The sequence below is a fragment of the Cryptomeria japonica genome, chromosome 3 (genome assembly GCF_030272615.1).
Source record: "Cryptomeria japonica chromosome 3, Sugi_1.0, whole genome shotgun sequence".
Lineage (NCBI taxonomy): Eukaryota > Viridiplantae > Streptophyta > Pinopsida > Cupressales > Cupressaceae > Cryptomeria > Cryptomeria japonica.
The window spans coordinates 193,065,478-193,082,020 of record NC_081407.1 but is presented as its reverse complement, the minus strand read 5'-3'; the positions used below and the strand labels follow the sequence as shown (position 1 = coordinate 193,082,020).

Genomic DNA, 16,543 nt, shown 5'->3' with positions numbered 1-16,543 from the left:
ATCTCGAAGCCCATGGAACATATGGATGATAAATTTGAACCTATAGAGTCATGTGGTGGGCACCTACAAAAACCTCTCTCACTTTTGGACAACTCAATTCCATTCGCTCGTGGTGACAATTTTTTTGTTGCATAAAAAACCTTCAAATGCATTTAGTGAAAGGTGGCAACATAGCGCCACTTTTGTTCTATTTGTTGTGGGCACAGACAGCCATGCGAGTGCATCTAGGAAGCCAGGTTATCTCTAGGTATGGAATTCTTTCGTTCGCCAAGTCACCCGATTGTGATTTTAATTTTTTTAAGATACGATGTGATCATTTTGTTTTTAGTGTGAGTGGGTATAAATAAAAGTTATTTGAATTTTGAAAGTAGTTTACAGGGTCTAGATTTAATGTAAGAGTTGACGTTTAGCTTGTACTTGAAAGAAAAGGAATAACCTAATTGAAAGAGTAATTTCTTTCTTAAGCATATATGTAGACTAGTGCAAAATAAGGCTTTCTAACTTAGCCTAACACTAATAAACCAACTCTAACTAAAGTGAAGAGACTAGTTATTGAAACTAAAAATGTAACTAGGATAATGTTACTACTGTTTGTCTCCATGGACTACGACAAAATAGAAATTCTAGGCATGAAAATAAATATATTTGTTAGCTACCAAGTTATGAAGTTGAATTATCGAACAAGAATTTATTTCAATTAATAAATACATAATAAGAATTGTAGACAAAACCTATAGATTATATAATAATTCACATACAAATTTTTTTATTTTTTTTTTATCAGTAAAAGGCCGAAGCCGAATAATTTATTAAATTCAAAAACCTAATACAACCTAGCTCACTAGGGGTACTAGTAGGAAAGAGCTGGGTGGAGAAAACCTCTAGTCTTGCCTCGTAAAAGTAGAAAAATCTAGTACATACACAACATCCCACAAGATAGGGTGGGATTAGAAGGAAATAGTCCTTTACTTAGCGTGGTAACGCATACAAACACCCCTTTTTAACAACCAGGGTAATAAATGAAGCTACAATTCATAAAATGACTAATAAACTTTCATCCTTTCGCATGATGGGTGCCAATACTTCTATCCAATTAGGATCTTCCCCTTTATGATACAAAATAAGCCTTTCCTTAATCGCTATCTAGGATTTGGATAATTGCATTCCTGACACAAGATGTATCTTTGGTATCTGGTACTTCCTGTGAATCGATCTTACCTATTTCCTGCATACTCAAGAACATGCTCCAACATATATAAAGTTATTGTAAAGGATATATGACCTTAATAATGACACTACCTTAGGAACCTCAAGATTACCATCCTGCAAGGTCCGACTCTAAAACGTCTTGTGCTACAGAAAATCATGAACCTTCTGAAATGAAATTCAAGTTACAGAGGATTCTAATTGCCTATATAAACTCAGGCAAACAATACCGCAAATATTATTCTGAGCTATAAGAAACTTTCTTATTATAAGCGTTTTCACAATAATAAAGATATTACCTGACTCCAGTTGCTGAGTGGGAACAAAAGGGGATCTGCATATTAGTATTTAACACTAAGCATATCTGCTCAAGGCAGAAAATATTAATTTATTTACTTTAATAATGAATTGAATCTGGGCAGTGTTAGTACATAGAATTTAGAACCTTATAACCACGAGAGAAGGCTAAGCATCACATTTACCTTAGAAAGTAGAGTTTATCATTAAGTCTAATTAATACTTATATTTTCTATTTAGCGGGTACAATATCATATATACCTCTATCCATACTTTAAGCTATGACGAAGTTTACAAAACTCCTACTTCTCGACTGCTATTCATTGTTGTATTTTGAGCATAGAATTATTGTATCCTTATCCTTTTTAGCTGGATTCTTGTTTTCAATTAGTCATTAATCCATTTCGCACCGTATTTATGACAATCTCAGAGTAAAGACTCCATTCCCATCTTGATGCTCGGAAGGGGTACTTCGAATGGGATAATCTCGCCAACTAACCAAAAAGGGAAATAACTAAGGTCCACCATATACAAACTATCAGAGCCTGATATCCCCGGATTTAAAAGAAATGATGACAAAGAAAAGTTTTATTACTAACTTAGTTATAGGTCTGTATCCCCTCCATTTCCAATCCTACCCATACCACAAACCTTAGTTTATTTTCTTAACCATCAATCTAAATGTAATATTTCTATGATTTCACCATCAGCTCCTCTATTAGCCAAGTTGTCAGCACATTTATTTCCTTCTCTATAATATGGTTTATCATGAAATGATTAAAGTCTCTCAAAATATCCATTACTCGATGAATATAACTGTTGAGAAACCAATCAGGAGTACTCCCTTTTCTTACCGCATTAACTATAATAGCCGAGTCTCCTTCAATCTCAATGCTATCCAGACCCAACCTCCTACAGAGGAGAAGTCCCTCAGTGAGTGCATATACCTCAGCTAAATTGTTGGATGTTATCCCAATGGTTTAGCTAAACTTGCTACTATTCTCCCTTCCCAATCATGAATACAACACCCCAATCCTGCTTCCCCTGGGTTACCACGTGAAGCCCCATCAAAGTTAATCTTATACCAACCTTGATGGGGAGCCTACCATACACATTCTTGTCTAGCCTATTTTTTATCCCTACTTTCTTTTCCTATGAATGGAGGAATCTTAAGTCCAAACCATCAATTTCTAATAGAATCATCCCATGGAGAGGAAAAATGATCACTATTAGGAAGTGAATTTTTTCTATTAACTACTTCTACAATACACGCCTCTATTTTGTTCCATAGTCTATCAACATCCAATTTTGAATCTTTAAACAGTCGTCTGTTTCTCTCCTTCCATATCTCCCATATCAAGAGAGAAGGAGTCGTCTCCCAAAGTATGCCATAAATGTTTTTTCCTTTATTTCTCGGCCAACATTGAAACAAACTCACCAAATCCTCTGGAATGGCTGATATCCAGTCCATCTAAGTTATGAGCTTCTGCCAACACTGCATCATGTATTTACAATGTAACAGAATATGATTAACAGATTCTTCATCTTTCTCACAGAGCACACATCTAGAAGGTCCATGGTACCGCATCTTCCTGAACCATTCTGCAGTTAGAATTCTTTTATGAAGGGAAGGCCATGCAAACATACCTACTTTCGGTAAACAATTCTTATTCCAGCAGACATCTAGGGGAAGGTAAGATTTCTCGTGTTGTGATCCATGGGTGTTCATATAACCATCCTTAGTATTGTACTCACCATTCTTAGCTCTATCCCAAACAATCCTATCCGGTTCAAATCTAGGGGTAGTCCTTCTATTCAAAAGAGCATTATTCAATCTATCTAGAAATACCGGCTGTAATCCAAGATTATCCCAGGGTTTCTACTGCCAACCCAAGGCTGGATTACCATCTTTGAGGTCTATATAATCACACAGATGAATGCCCCTCTTAATGATAATATCATCGATTAACGGGTCATTCTCTAGTAGAGGTCTCAGAGGGGGATAAGCTCCCCATGAGTCATCCCAAAAAAAAGCCTCCCTCCCATTACCAATATCCCAGGTTATCCCTCCTAAGATGATGTCTCTACATTCGAGCATAAAGTTCCATATTCTAGATCCCTTTGGTGGATTTTTGTGTCTAGAAATGCTTAAAGGATCCAAGCCATTTAGGTATTTGAATCTAAGAATTTTAACCCATGTGGCCCCTGGGTTTTTGTGCATGCGCTAAACCAATTTAACTCCCAATGCCAAGTTCTGATGCCTCATGTCTTTGAAATTCAGGCCTCCCCTGTCCTTTGATTTACATAAGTGATTCCAAGCAATTAACGCCATTTTCTTCTTGTCCTTTGAACCCTACCAAAAGAAATTCCTAATTATCTTGACTACCTTGTCCCTCACCCTTGCAGACATACTGAAACACATCATTTGATAAATATGTATCACCGATAATACTGATCTGATCATTGTGGCTTTTCCAACTGTTGAGAGCCATTTACCCTTCCATGATTTGACCTTTTTGTCCAGGTTACACAAAATATTATCCCAAAGCTTCGTTGAGTTGTTACCTTTGTCTAGAGGCATTCCTAAATATTTACATGGAAATGCACCTTTTTGAAACCCTAAATATCTACAAATATAATCATCAATTATTCTAGTTGAATTAAAAAAGAAAATATCTTATTTTAATCTATTAATAAGTTGGCCTGAAGCATCAGAGTAGGAGTCCAAAATCTTCTTGATTGTCACTGCCTCTCTAATGCTAGTTGCCCTGCATATAAGATTATCATCCACAAATTGTTGATGCGACAAAGGAGCTACTCCTTGTGTAATTATGAGTCCATGCAGTTCTCCCTTACTTTTTGCCAAGTTGATAGCTCTGCCTAATGCTTCAGCCATGATAATATAAAGAAAGGGGGATAATGGATCCCCTTGCCTGATTCCTTGGGATATCCCAAAATAACCTTCTGGAGATTCGTTAACCAGTATTGAGAATCTTGGGCTAGAAATGCATCCAAATATCAGATTTATCCATTGTCTTGAGAAGCCAAAGGTTTCTAGACATTGACATAGGAATCACCAATCTACCTTATCGTAGGCTTTGCTAATATCTAGTTTAATAAGCATACTTGGATCGTGATTCATTTGAACCGAATGAATGGCTTCATGTGCCAAGATTACCCCATCCAATATAAACCTACCCGGAACAAAACCTGTCTGCTCCTTCGAGATAATATATGGTAAGATCATTTTGAGCCTATTCGCTAATGTCTTAGTGAGTAATTTGTAAAGAGTATTACATAGGGATATTGGTCTAAAGTCGTTGAAGGTTTCAAGCCCAGTCTTCTTTGGAATAAGGGCTATAAAAGTATTATTGATTTCTTTCAATATGTTTCCAGAGTTCCTAATACCTTCCATAACATCTACTACTTCTTGCCCTATGAAAGACCAACACTTTTGAAAGAAAAGGGCAGGAAATCCATCCGGCCTTGGGGCCTTATCAGGATTAAGGCTTTTTAATGCAAGCTCTACTTCAGCATAAGTAAATTTCGCTTTCAAATTCCTATTCTGATCCTGAGTTATTATACTCGAAATATTAGATAACATGTTCTTCTGTGCTATAAGATTGGAGCTCTCATTACTATTAAGGATACTCTTAAAATAATTCACTGCCTCCTTAGCTATACCTTCCAGATCTTCAATCCTATTCCCACTGGTGTCCTTGATAGTCGTGATCCTATTTACCATACTTCTTGCCTTAGTGCTGTTATGAAAATATTTCGTGTTTTTATCTCCTTCTGCTAGCCATATTTCTCTCGATTTCTGTTTCCAAAAGATTTCTTCCTTTGATAATATGTCCTCATAATGCTACCTACATTCCTTCTCCTCTAAATATAATGTCTGATCCATACCTATCCTCATAATTGCCTCATTTATTACTGCTAATAGATGTTCTAGACTCCTTTTCTTTTCAAATATATCTCCAAAACTATCTTTATTCCATTCCATAAGCTTTTTCTTAACATATTTAAGTTTTGATACGAAGATATAAGCTTTTGATCCCTCAAAGGAGCTTTCCCCCCACCATTTCTCTATCAATTGCAAAAGATTCTCATCTTTTAACCACATTTTTTCAAATCAAAAAGGATATCTTGATGGTTGTCTATGTTCTACCAAAGAAAGTTGGACGGGTAAGTGATTTGAACCAATTGCTGATAAGATGGATGAACAGATATCAAAGTCAAAATTTGCAAGGTTCCCCTTAAAGAAAAACCTGTCTAACTTTTCAGCAATAAAGGTTGCCCCCGATCGTCTATTGGACCATGTATACTCTCCATTAGTAGTTTGAATTTCCATATAGTGGTTATTTTTTAGCCTTTCTCAAAACTCTCTAACCGTTTGAGTTTCCTTTGTGGATCCTCCTTGCTTATCAAACATATTTAGAACTGCATTGAAGTCCCCCCCAAGAAATATCTGTTCACCACTAAAATCCTGTGCGAGTCTGTCTATCTCTGCCCATACCTCCCTTTTTTCATGCAAAAATTTTGGACCATATATATTGATGATAATGAAAGTTAGTTTACTCTTTAAACTCTGTACCTTGCCAAAAATCCAATTACTACTACTCCCCATTTTGGAGAATAACACCCGTCTAGGATCCCACAGTACTCCTAATCCACTTGAAGCCCCACTCGAGGGAACACCTACTACCTCCCAAATTCCTACTTTTTTATTGAGAGACTTATATCCTTCTTCGTCTAATTTTGTTTCCTATATCAGCATTATGTCTCCTTCAAGAGAAGATAGACAACTTTTCAATATACGCTGCTTGTTAGGGGCATTAATGCCCCTAACATTCCATGTAATTACCTTCATGGCGCCTTGGGAAGGTTCTTCCCCTTCCCTGCATCGAAAAGCAAAGTAATTTTGGCCTAGCCTGCCACTAAGCTATCCATAAACCGTAGCTCCATTAAGGATTTTCTCCCCCTCTTTTTTGCATTCTTGGCATAATCTGGGGATTTCTTCCCCTCTTCAGTTTGGCTAAGACCAAAGGGCATTGTTCTTATTTTAGGAGTCTCATTATTCATACACCCCATGTTCGCATCCTTGTCCTTTTCCAAGGATTCTAATACTTTTCCCAAAATATCCTGTCTGATCTACCTTTTTCCATATCTTCCCCCATGTAATTCGGATCGAGGCCAAGAAAATCATTAATTTTATCTAAATCCTTAATCCTACTATCTATATTTTTGTCCCCAAACTTCTCATCCATATTCTCCACTTCCTTCATAAACCAGTCACCATCCAAAGAACCCTCCTCGATATTACTAAGCTCCTTGACCACCAACTCTCTTACTGCTTCCGTTTGATCTTTAACCTTAACTAGAGAATCTTTGTATTCCTCTATGCTGATGTCCTTTAGTTCCTTTTCCCCCGAAATGTTATTCATATTACTATCCATCCCCATACCTCCTGTATTGCACTAAATCTTGGCCTCTTTCGAATCATCCACAATTATATCCCCTACTTCCTTAATCTGATCTACCATAGGAATCTCATCTAGCTTTCCATTCTCCTGATCTGCAAGATTGGGGTCTAAAGAAGGTTCAATTACAAACCCTCCCTTATCATTATTTAAACGTATAGAAACAAGCCGCTTGTTTACATTCCCAATAGGCTGAGGGATACAGAATTCTGAAAAATCCGCCCGTGCTTCTATAATTTCTGTAAGAAGGGTGGGTTCTATTCTAAAAGATGTCGCTCTACTTTTAATTACTATGGGTTTCAAGGATTTCATGGTGCTATTAATTCTGACTATAATCGCTTTGTCCGATTGGGGGAAAATAGAGTCTATTGTACCTACATAAGTTTTGAACATATTACCAATTTTCCTGAAATATTCATCATTATGGAGCTCTACAGGCAAATTTTTTAAAATGATCGCTCTTTCCACCAAATTTTTTTTTAAGTTGCTAGGACTGAATGATGGGGACCAATCAATAATGGAAAAGTCTATCCCTCTAAACCTAGGACAACCACCCTGTAACAAATTATCCTTCATTTCCTTATTTATACAACTAATGAAGATAAATTCATCTGGAAGTAAGACTATACCTACTTGGTTGGAGAATGTTGTCTTGAACCATTGTGCAATTCTCTTAGAAGACGCTCCATAACCGTTCCATCTTGCGAAGACTCCATATTTTTTACACATCTCTTGCATTCTCTCAACCATTCCATCATGGATTTCTAGAGTCATCGCATTCGCATAGGGTTTGGTTGAAGGTTCACCAGCTTCCTGAGGATTTGGACAGAGTGGTCTGCAATGTGGAGGAGAATAAACATCAGCTTTAGGGACTAAGCGCGCCTTCTCATGCTTTGCAAATTTAGGTTCTTCCTTGACTTCCTTCTTATCCTGAAGATGATTAAAATTGTTGGCTATGGGAATTGAGTATCTACAGTCACCCATCCCCAGATTCTTCCCAAAACTTCACACATTAGGTCTATAGTTCGCAGTCCTCCTATTCTTTCGATATGTAACCGTTTTCCATTGCTTGTCGTCCATAATAGGGTTTGGAAATTAATTGGTTGCATGTTTCGGGCCAAAAACTGACTATCGCCCATACCGTCTCCACTCTTTTGTTGCAGAATCTAGAGTAGAATTATGACCTCATGTTCCATGGAAGAACCTAGGTTGCCAAATTTGGGAGTTCACCCAAGTGTGAGTCATGAAAGGGTTATAATCGTAGGAAGAACCCAGGCACCATGATGGCAGAAAATATTTCATTTTTTGGAAAACCCCAAGCTGTTTTTTAGCTCTATCTTTCCAGAATTTGCTATTCACATTATTTGCAATTTTTGTTTGCAGAGCCATATTTTTCATTTTTGAATAGAAATTAATGGTTTGAACCAAGGATGTAAGCACTACAGGCAAGAAGCCCCACTATTTCTCCAAGGTATTCACATACAATTTTTTTTCTACAATTAGAGAAACTCAATTTCAATCATCAAATTTATATATGTGATTTTGGATAATATTTGTAATATGTTTTGCATTAACCAAAATAGTCATCAATTCATAAAATATTTCATGTTGATAAGAGTATAGCATATATATCCAACACAATGAGACGAGCTTGCCAAAAGCCATATGGCAATAAAATGTCACTATACACAATACAAAAGATATGCTCAAAAACGGCATTCAGGAATATAATAAAGGCCCCTAGTCTACTAATTTCGCACTAGCACCAGGAAATAGATCACGAGCTGCCTTCGATTGTCGAGGGGATGGAGATATACGCAATGTTGGCATCTTTCGAATGTGCTCACTAGTCCTCCTTTCTAGACTTCTCTGGAGCTTCAACTGTTACAATCAAAACTATAAACATCAGTATATAATATATATAAAAAATGAACTGTAGAAGGATAAATAATAGAACAATTACTACAAACATATAATCACTTTGTTCATCCATAATGGGGGATGATCACACTTAGGAGTGATAAGGCCCTACAACAAGCATTATGATAGAAATTAAATTACATACAAGTATCATTACAATTTTCAATATAGACGATTAAAAGAACAATTGGAATGTACTAATTTATCTCATACCTTTGTCAAAGCTCATGAACTTGCTATTGCTGCAACAACACCATGATTCGATGTAGCTCAAACATGAGGAGTATCTGATGTCAACAACTGAAAATGAAACAATAATAATTATTCAATTATCAAAACTACTAAACTTGTTTTACCACACCGTCAATGAATAAAGGTTACCTCGATGTAAGTGCCTCGACGAACTTCACTATGAGGTGTCAATGTCGAAGCTCCAACACCAAACTATTTGAGATCCAAAGTGACTTATGAGAAAACAATTCATCTAATGTTGACTATTCACATGTAAAAGTTGAATTATTTACTAGAAACCTACTCGATCACTCGATAGTGTCATGTGAAACGTGGCTGGGGGAATGTCACAGGTAGTAAAAACACTTTGACCCTACATTTTTATCACAATCATTGTACTAATTTAGTTATTCTAACACTTCAAAATAAAATTTAACAAATAAAATTAAATGAAGTTGCAAAAATTTACGTGGGTATCAATGTTGAATGTCTCACTCAACAGAGACTGTCATGACCATATTCACTATAGAAGATGGCTATTGTGTAGGTGCATGCTAACTACTATCAAGTTGATAAGTGCAAAGGGCCCCACATGACTGACAATAGTGAGATGGAACTCAAGGCATATAAGATTCATCCACATCAACATTTACTAGAGGCTCAACATATTGTATGAAGGTTTGAGTCAATGAGCTAATGGACTCTAAGGTATCCACCTCGACATTGTCCTTCACAATGAAATGAATAGTCACGTGCTCCACCATAGGTCTACCCAAGGGTCGCGGTGCTAGGTTTGGGTTACATTGTTCCCCTGCTCTATCATGTGATGATCCCCCACCCCTACCTTGAAAATTTAGGGAGTCAAAATAGTTAGGGATCTCATTGAGGACAAACTCAAAATAGAGTTTCCTCAGAAAGTACTGAGGCATGCCTCATGATTATTACATGGCAGCTTATCAAAAACCATCCACTACCTATCCCAAAATTTATTCCTTATCCCTTCGTGGTGGCACCAATGGATAGGGGACCTCCTACATCTAGTCTGTAAGGGTTGATTGGTTCTAGGGTCCGTGAAAAGTGCACACAAGTCAACTTTGTTTATTTTCTTTTTCTTTACTGCAGCATATGATAACTTGTTTGCATAAAATTATTTGTGTTCTTCTCTTTTGTTGGACCACATATTAATTTGACCACTCACTGAACCTACATGGGCTACAATAGATTCTAGTGACTCCGCAAGGCTTGTCCTATGAGAGGTTTTAGAATTAGGATCTTTCAGCCTATTTATTGACTCCTCGAGCTTTTTTTGTTGTTTTCAATTTTCCCTAATATGTTTTCTTGTGTTCCTGAGGGATGTCTAGGAATTTGGGGAGGGGTTGATTGTGCCTCTTCTTCAGAAGGCTCTTCATGAGGAGGTGGTGGTGGGTTTTCAATATTTTTAGATGGATTTTGATTTCTTGAAATTTAAAACAACTTTCAATATAAATACCTAATTTAATCCATATTTTAAACAAAAATTAGAGAGTAAAAAAAAAGAAATACATACCTCTTCAACGTTGTGGTGCCATTTTGATAAAGATCTCACACTACTGGAAGCCAAAACTATGTCTCTATTTGATGTGCGCAATCTGGAAGGCGAGATATGTAAGTCAAAATGCAGGTTTAACAGAAAATAGTTTGCAAAATGCGATTTTCTAACTTTTAAATATGTGCTTTCTTATTTGGTGCATGCCAAATAGGGTGCACGCCTTATTTGGTGTGCGCCAAATGGGCTGCTGGGGACCAAAAAGATAAAAGATTTTTGGCATCTTTTTGGTCCCCCATCTTGATGCATATGCCCTACTATAGGATTAAAAAAATAAATTGAATTTCATAAAGTTTTTACCAAGTTATGGTGGTCAAACATAGGATTTTTTTATATTTTAAAAAATTGGTAATAAAGAATTCATAATCAATTATTTATTTTTAAAAAATAAAATAAAAAATGTGTCACATCCGGACATGAGTCTTCTACTTATATCTAAAATCTTATAAAAAAATATTATGATTTGATTGTGGTTAGTGTGGTCATGTAGACACCTGCTTCTTATCTTTTTCTTGAAATTTTAGTACTACTGCATTGAAATTTCAATTTTTTCGTCAAATATTTATTCATTTATTAAACAACCAGTCTAGCTTAGAAACTACATTCAATTTTCTAAATATTCTACTCTTACATATTTTTTGAAATAATTTTGATAACTTATTCAAATTTTTAAGTCAATTGCCTAACTCTATTTTTTAGCCCTAAAGGAATTTCCTCAAAACCTACCTCTAATACTTGAATAATTAATTATTATGAAGCTAAACATATTTATTTCATTTATAGTTTCCTAAAATAACATGCCTAAATTGTTTTATTTTAATTCATCAATCTAAATTAATATTTGAATATCTAATTACATTTAATTACCAATCTAAATTAATTTATTACTGATCTATATTACTAAATTAATCTAAACTACTAAATTTATTTTACAATTAGTTTATTTAAATATTAAAGACACAAAAGAAGTGTAAATTGCTATTCATTTTCAAAATCCACAAGATTGATAGGCTCTTTTTTCAAATTGAATAAAGGATAAAATTCCAGACATAAAATATTAGAAATTGAAGACTTTGGCAAAACACGGATGACCAAAGCTTTTGAACCGCTGACAGTCAAAGTAAGTAAATCAGACTTACCAATGCTTTTTACTTTGTTTTTCCTTCACCGCGTCATATGCTGGCAGCTTTTATATAATCTGTCAATAATCCTTTGCAATATAATTAAAGCTTGCCCTTTTTCCCTTTCATTCACCCTGACCCGAAACCCCTTCTCTATTGGGACGCTTATCAGCCTAACATCACTACTAGCATACGGGGTTTGTAAAACTGTAATCATCAATTCACTTCCAAGTGGCAAGGGATGCAAATACGTGATTTCAGATTGAAATTCTATGTAAGGATTACTACCAGACCTTACAAGCAAAGCATATATACAGAATTTACTCCATGAGCTTTTCATTTCTAGGGAATACTCTCCTTTCTCAATCTCGATGACTGTTTGGCTGTCGATCACTTCAGAAAACAGTTTTTCATTCAACTTGAACAATGCTGTATCCACTGCCATCCCTGTTATAGCGGCATACCCTCTATCTAGCGTCCACTGAAACATTTAGAATATCAACATAAAGAGGATGGACGTTAAATAATTCATACAAATATTAGAAACGTAACATTTTTTAAAACACGACTTTATAATAGAAACATCTTTTTCTTTCTTCAACACAAAATTAACTATTCACAATAGATAAATTTTGTTTTCCACTCAAAATCAATTGTTTGTGTTGAGATAAAGTAGTATTACCAGTTCTTGAAGGCAATTCCGTACCCATGCGTATCCATCCTCACGCACGTTAATTTCCTCTCTTCCACCCCACCTACGCTCTGCAGCTGATGACATCCTAATTTTTAAATCCCCAAATCTAAAATCTAACATTTGAACTAACATTTGAACCCCTGTTGGAGAAGATAACCCTGATATTGTTTTCAGTTTGGGACAGCTCCACACTTTAAGAGACTGAAGCCCTGTGATAGAAGATAACCCTGATATTCTTACCAAATCGCGGCATTGCCACATGTCAAAAGTATTCAGTCTCTCTAGCTGCTCTAAATGCACTTCTTTTAGATTACCCATGTGTCGAACTTTGAATGATTGAAGTCTGGGACAAATCTCTCCACTAATTAGCAACTTTGAAATATTATGTAAGTTGTGGAATTCTATGGTTTCAAGGCTGTTCATGCGGCTGCTTGTAGAAGAAAGCAAATTAGTTGAATCTCTACCTTTGCTCAGATCCAAAATCCCACTGAAGGAGACGCCGTACGCATCCTCCAATGACAATGATCTAAGATTGCTAAGTTGTTTAAGTGAATGCACAAAGGATGTTAAATCTGTCTTCTCCAAGGAATGGCCTATGTATAATTCTTCCAAATGATGGAACATTGCTATTAAATCTGGAAGCTTTTTCAACGACGGAGAGTAGCAAATCTTCAGCACTTTCAACTCGAAACTGGCCTGGCATTCACAATTAATCTCAAATAATGAATTAGTTCTCTGTAGCAAACAATCTTCGCTAAACACGTATTCTGAAATGTATGCTTTGCCGTCAACGGAGAATTAACTTCCAGCAAAGAATAGCGAAATACCTGGGTATTGGTCTGCAACTGCTTCTGAAAACTGCTCCACAAATCTCGCACTCTTTTAACAGACAACTTGTGCGGTTTTCGTAGAGGAATCCAAGAAGGAATGCATTTTAATTCTTTATCAAGGTAATGATCGGCATCTATGTCAAGCCACAGGAGGGCAGTCTCAACAGAGTCATTTAAACTACCTATAAAATAAGTAATATTGCTCCCAAGGGAGAAATCCCAGAATGAATGGAAACACCTGCCCTTTGTTTCTGTCAGGATTTGTTGAAATTCTTTTTCTTCCTACACATAAGGATCAGGGTTAAGGGTTAAAGTGTGTGGTTAGGTGAGAAAAAATAATAGAAACATATAAATTGAAATATTTTTTTTAAAAGCTTTCTATACTTTTTATTTTTTTTAAAAATGTGAAGAAGCACACCATAGATCTAAGGATGTCTGGTTTCCACAGTCGAGGAGGGCCAAAGCCATCTGCCATTTGTCTTCCCAGATCGCGGAGATGATCATGCATTTCGAAGTGTGGATAGGATCCCCATTCCCCTTCCTTAACCAGTTCAACCAGGCACTTATCTTGCAGGGTTTTAACTGCATGCTCAACACTCCAACCTGATGCTTTCCAGATTGTTATAACATCACTCATCAAATCAACTCCTTCTTTCTTATTGAAGAAACAAGCTATGTCTATAAATATATGTTTCTCCTCTCTGTCTAGACCATCAAAACTAATTTTAAGTCTTTGCATTACATCCTTAGACTGGATTTTCCTTACTTTTTCCAATTCTAACCCCCAATAATGTTCATTCCTTCGATAAACATGGGCACCCAGAACTTCGAGTGAGAGAGGTAAACCTCCACAGAATTCCACGAAGTTCTCAACCAATTTTTCATATGCAATGGGTGGATCCTGTCCACGGAAAGCATGTCTATAGAAGAGAATTTTAGCACGATCCTTATCCATTCCCTTCATCTTATAGTGGATATCTGCATCCCTTAACACACTCTGGTCGCGGGTTGTAATAATTACCAGACTAGCAGAGCTCAGCATACCTTCAGGTAAAAGGGCATCTAGCTGGTTCTCACGATCTATATCATCTAGAATTATAAGGAAATGCGAATGTCTTGCCCTTCCCAAATGATACTTCAGCTTTCCGATTCCATCATGCACACTTCTAATCTTTAGTTCTTTTATCTCTTTATCTTTAGGGAAAAGATCTTCTAAGAGCTGACTTTGCAAGCAGTGCAATTCACCCTTGACATGTGATTCTCTCACATCAGAGAGAAAGCATGATGCATGGTAGCCTGAATTCCTCCTGTTATACAATTCTTTTGCTAGGGTAGACTTGCCAACCCCACCTAGACCAAAGATCCCTATTATGGTGACCTTCTCCCTCACTGTCTCTGTCTTTGGACAAGACCTTTCAAAATCTTGGACGAGTTCAGCAAGTCCAACCGGATATTTAGCAACATCTAATGCTATACTGTTTTTCTTTTCTTGCACTACTTGTATCACACGAGACACAATTTTTTCATACAAATTACTGCAATCCAAAAGCGAGAATCTCTTGAGAGTCATCATACTAAGGTAAAATGAATGTAATGTACTGAGAAAAGTAAAAACATAAATGAATCGTAATCGATACAACACAAATGATACAAATGATAGAAATCTTACTCTTGATACTGGCTAAGTTCATAACCAGATATATTTGAAGCAGATTCAAGCGAGCTTTTCCATTTATGAAGCTTATCAAGATTCCTGCCTTGCCTTTGATAATCAAAAAATGCCGCAGCATATTGTGACTTCTCGTTCTGGATGTACCGTAGCTCCCATGGCTTGACATCGTAAAAAACAGGAATAAACAGGGCATCGGTTTGTTGTAGCATAATAACCAGCTCGTCCAAACACCATGAAGATTGTGCATACCCTTTTCAAAAAATGGCTATTTGGACAACAGATGAGCATATGGCATTGTGAATGGCAGATGGAATAGAGTCTCCCCCTTGTATCTCTTCACGGTCTAGAAATGCCTGGCACCCTCTTTCCTGAAGGAGGTCATACAGTTGTTTAGCAAGGGTTTGTTTGACATCGGGGCCTCGATGACTGATGAATACATCATACAGTTTAGCAGATACAATCGATCTTGCCAGAGGAGAGGAGGAAGAGGAAGCCATGGATGTAGGACTAGAATTGCAAAATGTATGAATCTTCCTAAAGCAGAGTGAACTGGATTTGGAAAAAGGATACAAAATAGCTAGGGTTACCAACACCCATCAAGGAGGTTTACATTTGTTGACCACATAATTGCGGAAGAAGAATGTGAAAATACGGTGGGGCCAATCGCAAAAGGATCATGTGCATCATGGGGCCTCTTGGCATTTAAAAATGGAAAGATGTCTCCAATAATTCACGCCTTTCCAACTGGCATCCACTAAAGCAAAAGTAAAATCATTTTTTTTTTTCAAGTGTTTTGCTTTATAAAAGATAGTATGTGATTGTGAAAATTGTAAATAAATATGCGTTTTCTTCTTTTTATTTTGATTAAAAGTATTTATATGGAAAGTATTTTTATTATGTGATTATAATAATGGTAAGTAACAATAAAAAAAACTATTTCACTTCAACTTTAAAGTGCCCTCGTGGTCAAATTGCTTTCTTAATTCCATTTAGAGTAAAATGTTTTTATATGGTAATTGTAATGATGAAATCTATACATTTATATTTTTTATTTAATTATGTAGTAAAAGTAGCATTTTTTATTTTCACTTTAACTTTAAATTATTGTGTTGGTGAAAATTGTAAATCCATATTCTTTTCTCTTGATTTTGATCAAAATTCTTTTATATGATAACCATAACAATGAAATTTATATATTTATATGATAATCATAATGGTAAATTTACATATTAACATAATTTTAATTTAATTTTTTATTTATTTGAAAAAGAGCATTTTGATACATTTATATATCACAAATAATATATTTTCATATAAAATTGAGTCTTTTATCCTATGCTATTTCAATTTCATCTTCCATTTTACACTCACTTTTAGATTTCACTCACTTAAATTGTTGAGGATAACTAGCACAATCTTCAATAATTGAGAAAGGTTATTTTAGCAACTTAATCTTGTGTGAAGCAAGGTACTTGAGACTTGCTATCCTTCCCTGTTTCGCATA

General features: G+C 35.9%; 1 protein-coding gene across 1 annotated transcript; it reads right to left on the bottom strand.

Annotated features, from left to right (window-relative positions):
- Positions 1 to 11,673: 11,673 nt before the first annotated feature.
- Positions 11,674 to 15,647, bottom strand: LOC131037363 (disease resistance protein Roq1). Its single transcript, XM_057969477.2, has 5 exons — positions 15,037 to 15,647; positions 13,786 to 14,902; positions 13,365 to 13,649; positions 12,526 to 13,233; positions 11,674 to 12,324 (listed from the first exon to the last, which is right to left on the bottom strand). Exons 1-5 carry the CDS (start codon positions 15,246 to 15,248, stop codon positions 11,887 to 11,889), a joined length of 2,760 nt encoding a protein of 919 aa, XP_057825460.2. The 5' UTR covers positions 15,249 to 15,647; the 3' UTR covers positions 11,674 to 11,886.
- Positions 15,648 to 16,543: the final 896 nt, after the last annotated feature.